We start from the raw sequence: 7,474 nt of genomic DNA, 5'->3' as shown, positions 1-7,474 counted from the left end.
CTGGCATGTAACAGTCGGTCCCGGCCGCCATGCCAGTAGGTATCCCAAGGGGATCAACCAACTGGTGGTACGCGCCGTAATTGTGACACACTACTGGAAGAGCAAACACACTCTCCACGCGAGGGCGGCTGGAAACAGGCTCTTAGTAAGGTCATGTCTCTTCTAAGAGTGCTGGCTAATCGTGGTTGGGCTGGAGCTGGAAACTCTTAAAATTTCCATTTTAAGGTGTCATTCGACCCGTGCCGAGAGTCTGCCAGGCTAGGGGGCCCGGGAAACAACTAGCCCAGTCGCTAACGGAGAGTCCGGGCAAGTGGCGTCCGAGTCACCTGCAGAAGCTTTGTCTCTGGCCAAGACACCGCAGCCGCTAGAGCAAAGGCCCAACTCTGCTTCGAAGCGGGCAAACTCCACCTTAACGCCTCCGACGGAAACGCCTAAGAGGCAGAAGGTGGAGAAGAGTAGGCCACCGACTACTCCCTTTGATGGCCCAAGTACCTCAAGGGTACGTCTCCCTGGAGGTACAGATGGGCGACGACTTGCCATCGTCAGACAACATCACCATCTTCTGCCCCAGGACAGGAGACAAGACCACAAAGTGGATCATGGAATTGATCAAAAAACAAAATGACTTGGACACGGAGAACTGGCGTCTAATGTCAAGGAAGAATGAGGGTGGTGGCTCAATCCTCAGCCTAGGCATTGATGACAACTCATGTGCCAAGATAGTTTCTAGCGACCACAAGTTGAGCTTCAGGTTTGGAGACATCTCAGCTTGTGCCGGCACAAGACGGGTCGAGACTTTTCGAAATCTACCAGTCTCCGCGGAGAAGGAGAAGCCCAATAAGCTCTCCGAATCGAGCGAGAATCTGGTGGATGATAAGGATCTCGATGCGACCGTCATCGAGATGGGGGATCAGACCCCGATATCCTCTCAGGAGCTAGGCATGGAACTAGACCTGTTGAGTGAGCAAGAAGCTGTACCGGCGGATGGTGATCTGGGTATCTCCAGATCAGCAACGCCGACGATGGAGCCGATCATCTAATGGTTGGAAGTACAGGGATAGCTCAGGTGAACATCCATCGCTTCAAGGCGGCCTCTGCTGTGCTGGCAAGGATGTTCACCAAACAACATCTTGGGCTAGCCCTGGTACAGGAACCCTGGTATAACCAAGGAATAAAAGGACTGTACGTGAAGAATGCCAAGGTAATTTGGGATCAACGGGCCTCTAGCCCTATAGCCTGTATCCTGGCATGTAGAAGTATTAATTATTATATACTTACAGAATTTCTCACGCGGGACTGTGTACCGATCGTGGTAGAAGATGTGGGAGCAGCCAAGAAGACTGTGGTGGTATCGGTATATTTTGCCGGTGACGAGGCGTGCCCACCGCCCGAAATCACTGTACTGGCAGAATACTGCAAGAGGACACACTCACCCATCTTCATCGGATGTGATGCAAATGCACATGACGTGATATGGGGCAGCAGCGCCGTGAACTAAAGAGATGAGTCACTCTTAGAATTTATCTTGAATAACAATCTAGAAATCCTAAATGTCGGCAATGTTCCGACATTTGTTACTAGGGTAAGATCTGATGTTCTGGACATTACATTTTCTAGCAGATCAGTGGCTTCGCATATAAGCGACTGGCACGTATCTCCTGAGGAGTCACTGTCAGATCACAGAATTATTCGTTTTAACATAGGGCTAAATCTAGAATGTAGCGAGCGTAAGCGCAATCCCAGGAATACGAACTGGGAAGGGTTCAATGCCTCCTTACTGCGAGATCCAGTTACTGGGGTTGTCTGGAAAATCCGTACCACTCTAGAACTGGAGGCCGCCGTAGAAGACATTAACTCGTGTCTTACAAACGCGTTCAGAGAAAACTGCTCCCTTGGCCGAGCCAAGAGGGAAAAAGATGCTTCACGGTGGAACGACTAATTGGAGAAGTTGCGGAAAGCGACCAGGCGTCTCTTTAACAGAGCAAAAAGTGAAGGGAACTGGGATGCCTACCGGAATAAACTGACCATGTATAACCATGAGATCAGGAATCCAGGCAATAGTAAACACATGTGAAGGCGCAAGACTTCACAGAGCAATCTCCAAAGGAGTGCCAGAATCAAATCTGGCACTTTGAAAGGAGGATAACTCCTATACTATAGAAAGTAAGGAGAAACTTGAGCTACTACTGACAACTCACTTTCCGGGAAGCACGCTTCAAACGGATGGGAATACCCCGGTAACGGCACAAAGTAGACCGTGTGCTACTGATTGCGCCAAAGCAAAATAAATAGTAACAACGGAGAGATTAAGATGGGCAATTGGTACATTCCAGCCCTACAAATCTCCTGGTCCAGATGGCATTCAGCCAATCCTTCTACAACGAGTGCTAAATCAGCTCGCAGTGCCGATCAGGAAAATACTGATCAGCAGCCTAGCTTTAGGACACATACCTACTCCCTGGAGTATAGCAAAAGTGGTCTTCATTCCAAAAGCTGGAAGGAAAGACATCACTGATCCGAAGTCGTTCAGACCCATCAGCTTGACATCGTTTTTGCTAAAAACGTTGGAAAAGCTATTGGATGTCAGCACTAGAAGCACTCTGCTTGTAGAGCATCCGATCCAACTGACGCAGCACAGGACTGATACTGCCCTTTATCACCTGAAAAGCATTATTGAGAATTCACTTACTCATAAGGAAATGGCGTTATGTGCCTTCTTAGACATACAGGGTGCTTTCGACAATACCTCCCATGAGGCTGTCAACGCATCCCTGGCAAGAAGAGGACTAGATGCGACAACCAGCAGATGGATCAAGTCACTACTGGCATCTAGGCGTGCCTGGCCACTATCGGAGGAGAGTCGCCACAGTATCTACCACAAGGGGTTGCCCCCAAGGGGGTATCCTGTCACCTCTACTGTGGAGCCTTCTGGTAGACGAGTTGCTGGAAAGACTGACCCGCAGGGGTCAAGGCTATGCTGACGATATTTTCATTATAGCTAGAGGTAAATATGAGGAAACACTCTGGGATATCATTCAACTGGGTCTCAATATGACCAGCCAATGGTGCAAGGAAGTAACCCTGAGCCTAAATCCTAGCAAAACTGTTATTGTTCCTTTCACAAATAGGTAGTCAAGCAGCCATAAAGGCGCTCAGCAAAGCTAAGATAACATCTAAGCTAGTAAATGAAATGAGGACAGCACTAGACAAACTAGGAGATGTCAACAAACTCAAAATAAGGTGGTTCCCGGGACACAACAACATCCCGGGAAATGAGCTAGCGGACAACCTAGCCAGGATAGGGGCAGGGACCCACTAATTGGGCCCAAACCCTTCTGTGATGTTGGTCACCACAGAGTACTGGGCTTACTGAAGTTACTAGAGAAAGAAAAACGTCTGTCCTTCTGGGAACACCTACCAGGACTTTGGCAGTCTAAGATTCTCCTCGTGAATATAACCATAAAAGGTTCAAGACCATAATGACACACGGGAAAAACACCGTTTGCATTTTGACTGGCCTAATTAAGGGGCATTCGCGGCTTCACAGCCATTTGCACAAACTTGGCATTGCAGACAGTGAACTCTGGAGGAGGAGAACTCTGCACATATTACATGTGATTGCATGGCGCTTGTCATCAAGAGGAACAGACTCCTGGGCATGAATGTAGTCCGACGGGAAACAATTGCAGCCCTGAACCCCAATAAAATTCTGGCATTTATACAGTGCATTGGACTTCAGGGGGATATTTGAGTCATGAAGGGGTAGTACAATAAAAAGTGTTCTAATAATTTGGCAGTTATTGGAATCAGCTGTCAGCTGAAGTGCCAAAATTAAAATCACCACTAGTTGCCATACAAATTAACCAGCGCAATTCCTTTTATTTCTACTGCCTTTAATATTTTCTGAATATTACAAAAAAACATTGTTGTTAGCAACGCACTCAACAAGAGCAGCGATATAATTAAATGTATGTAATATAAATCCTTTAAAAGGATACAAACTTTAAAGCAAGCAAAATAAAAGTTTTAAATAAACTCTAAAAATATTTATTGGGAATTTAAAGAGATATACTCGATACATTTTGTGGACTTGTAAGAACGTTTGGAGCCACTAAGTACTGCCGATCCAGTTGCTATCCCTGATTTTCTTGACAATCAATACATCGACATTATAAAACATTTATATAATAAAATTTACTTACAATAAAGTTAAAAAACTTTTCTTAACACAAAATAATTACAATTATTGGAAAATGGTTTCTTATTTGTATTCTAGGAAGTCATTTAAGTGAATTTATAAATGAACACATTAAATAATTATTATTGTTATTAGATTAAGTTATTTTGACAATGGGTGTATAACTTGTTATCAAGCTATTTTACGATCGTGATTATCAAAACTAAACAACTGCCGCTTCAAATTTTCATTTTTCGAAATGGTGTAAGGCGAAAGTATATTGGAAAACGTTTTAGTTGTTTTTGCCTTAGGAAGTCGAATGTTAAGTATGTCATGCCTGAGCTGTTCCGATCCTTTGCTCCAAATGGGATCAATCCAAAAGGGTAATTTCTAATTGAAAAAACAACATAATAAAATATATTTTGGATTATTTGTACCTTTTACCTCTTTGGCTTGACCATCAAACTTTAGTGGCTCGTAAATGGATCCTATTGGTGGTGCGATGTAATTTCCCATAATGTAAGGACAGTCAGTTCCATTTTCCGATTTGGGAAAATTAGATGAATTAGGGTGATTAAAGTTTTGTTGACGTCTACGCCAAAGTTCGGATGGTTCATTTGAAGTGTCAACTGCGATAGCTGTGCCTGCAGATATGTTTGTTAAATCTCCTGCTCCTAGACTGACATTTAGCTCGCCAGAAGAGTTAAATGAACTGTTAAATAACTGAAGAGATTTCATAGAGTTTTCCTTGTTGCTGTAACTATTGGAAGAACTTCCACTTTCCAGAGCTGATCCGAAACTATTAGGCAATGATAAGTTGGTTCTTGGGGGAAAACAATTCGCTGGCATATGAAATATGTCGTTATCGACATGGTGTGCTTGGAATGTGGAACAATTGTTGATTGTTGCGTTTCGTTTCAGGGGTGGCTGACTGATTGGAAGTCCATTATGCTCGCCAAAGTGACTATGGAAGCTCCGTTGTGCTCTATGTTTAGAATTTGTTAGCTTCTGGGATTCCAGGACGTACTGGTCTTTGCTTAAAGAACTTTGACGAACTAAGGGGGCAAATTGTGATCATTAATTTTCTTTAGTTCTTAATATATTTTAATATTCTTTAATAGGATATCTAGAGTTTACTTACGCTCACAGTTCATATTAATGGAAACCTCGCTTCTTTCTTGCGTTGGTCCGTTGTTAATCCTGAATAGGTCTTTGTGTGCTGCGATCACTGAATATAGATTTGGGAATCCGAATTCAAAAGTGGTACTAAGGCCACAGTTTAAACCATTCTTGATCTCATAGAGATACATGCTTGGTCGCTGTTCTAGCATACGCACAATGGCAATTATAAACTTCATGAAACGGGTTAGACGAATACACTGTATGCCACCATCATTGTATACCTGAAATAATGTGAACCTAAACATACGTTTTTAAAATATTGTAAATTTTAGTTCAGTTTTACCTCAATCGCTTGTCGCATGGCTAAAAGAGCTGACTCTGAAAGCTGGTCCTTATGCTTAGAATTGAAATCCCTAACCAATGAGCTTTTATGAATTGGTTTTACCAATTGTTGAGATTGAGTTAACTTAACTTCACCTCTAACGTTTGTCCAAACTGATGCAGAAGGGTCCCTTTCAATGACATACTTACACACCCTATAGCAAAGAAAACGAAATTCATGATCGTTATTGTGGCAGATTAGCCAAATGGCCTGTTCTTTTTTCTTTAGCTCGACGTAAGGCAACAGCTCAACTGCCAAAGCCATATCCATGACCCCCAAAGTTTTCGGCTGAATTTGGTAGCCATATTTCTTTTTGTGCAATACCAGCACCTGTTCTAGCTTCATACAGTGCGATGAGTTTCCTGTGGCATTGCAAATTAGGTTCTCACATTGTTCAGCGAAAACTCTTCTAGCTACTTGTGGCGAGAGAGCTATTTTCTTGTCCTCATCACTTGTCAACTTCATTTCCACCAAACCATTAATTGCCTCTAGAAGATCGGCCAGTTTAAGAAAGCCGTAATCACTGAGACGACATTGGTATGCAAAGTGGTAATGATAGGACCGTACAAACTTCTGAAATAGAATAGTGTACTGAAGAGCGTTTTGGAAGAGCTCAACCATTTCGCCGGCGAACACACACGTTTTCTCCAATTCACTGTTTGTCTGCTTGCGTTTTGGCATTGATATAAGAATATCTTTTCCGTTCTGTACTGCGCCTAAAGTCACGATGTTGGAGCTTACTAAGCCGTCTAGAATGTCTATAAGGTCGCACACTCCATAATCAGTGATGTCAAAAGTTTTATTTTGGGTCTGTGTAAAAACTAATGGCAACTGGGAAAGCAGAACTGAGTTGTTACCATTTGCGCGCAATACACGCAATAAGTCTGATGTAAACCTGCGTATTTGAATGCGGTGGGATAGCGTAATTTGACGATTTTCGCCGTCTCCCATAATTTGGACAACGTTTGATAATGCCTCAAACAATTCGATTAACTTTGTATAGCCATAGTCTGCAACTCGACATTGCTTTCCAAAGTGATTGTGGTAGGCGGGAATAAAACGGTTGAATTTCATAGTTGATTTTGGTGACATCTTTAGCAGCTCTATAACCTCGCGGGAAATTTGGAAAAGCGGATCGGCAACTGAGTTTTTGAAATAGCTCCCACAATTCGTGCGATCACTGGCAGTCTGGCTACATGCATTAGAACTGACATTAAAAGTTCCTGATTGCATTTCTTTGTTTATTTCTAACCAGCCGAGAATTTTAATTCCGAAATTGTTAGCCCGAACTTGAATTCCCTGAACACAGCAAATCAAATGCTCCAAGTTAACGCCATTTTCGTTCGCCATTATAGATACATTAAGCTCTTCTTTAATGCAGTGAAGAAGGGTAGCCACCGGAATATCCCCCGTATGTACCTTGAGGAGTGGATAAATTAGTTTCTGAATTTCCGAAATGCTCATAAAGACGTTTGGTAGTGGCTCGATTTCCTGCTCGGCCCATCCCTTGTGCTGCTCCTTTTTAAAATGAATACTACAGTAAGGAACACTATGTTGGAGTCCTTCCATTAAGGGGGATATATCGAGGGTGTTTACTAATTCCGGATTTAAGCTGATAAACTTTTCCTCATTGTTATCCGAGTTAATGGTACATATGTCTTGCATTTTGTACAAATCTAAAACACTGATTGAGGTTTTGAAGCGCGACTGAAACAGTTCTCTGAACTTATACATGGGGAGGGTGTTGAATGGGACATCCTTAAAAGTAAGCAATGTTAAATAATTAATTAAGA

General features: G+C 42.9%; 1 protein-coding gene across 2 annotated transcripts in view; it reads right to left on the bottom strand.

Annotated features, from left to right (window-relative positions):
• Positions 1-4,031: 4,031 nt before the first annotated feature.
• LOC117136142 overlaps positions 4,032-7,474 on the bottom strand; it is an 85,789-nt gene continuing 82,346 nt past the window's right edge. For both annotated transcript variants that reach the window (XM_033296862.1, XM_033296852.1), the window contains exons 4-7: positions 5,643-7,439; positions 5,319-5,580; positions 4,622-5,232; positions 4,032-4,567 (exon numbers count right to left, since the gene is read on the bottom strand). In XM_033296862.1, coding sequence (XP_033152753.1) covers positions 4,370-4,567; positions 4,622-5,232; positions 5,319-5,580; positions 5,643-7,439 — 2,868 coding nt within the window. In that variant the 3' untranslated portion in view covers positions 4,032-4,369. The remainder of the gene's footprint in view (positions 4,568-4,621; positions 5,233-5,318; positions 5,581-5,642; positions 7,440-7,474) is intronic.

This window comes from Drosophila mauritiana, chromosome 2L (genome assembly GCF_004382145.1).
Source record: "Drosophila mauritiana strain mau12 chromosome 2L, ASM438214v1, whole genome shotgun sequence".
Taxonomy (NCBI): Eukaryota; Metazoa; Arthropoda; class Insecta; order Diptera; family Drosophilidae; genus Drosophila; species Drosophila mauritiana.
This window is presented reverse-complemented; position numbering and strand designations above follow the sequence as displayed.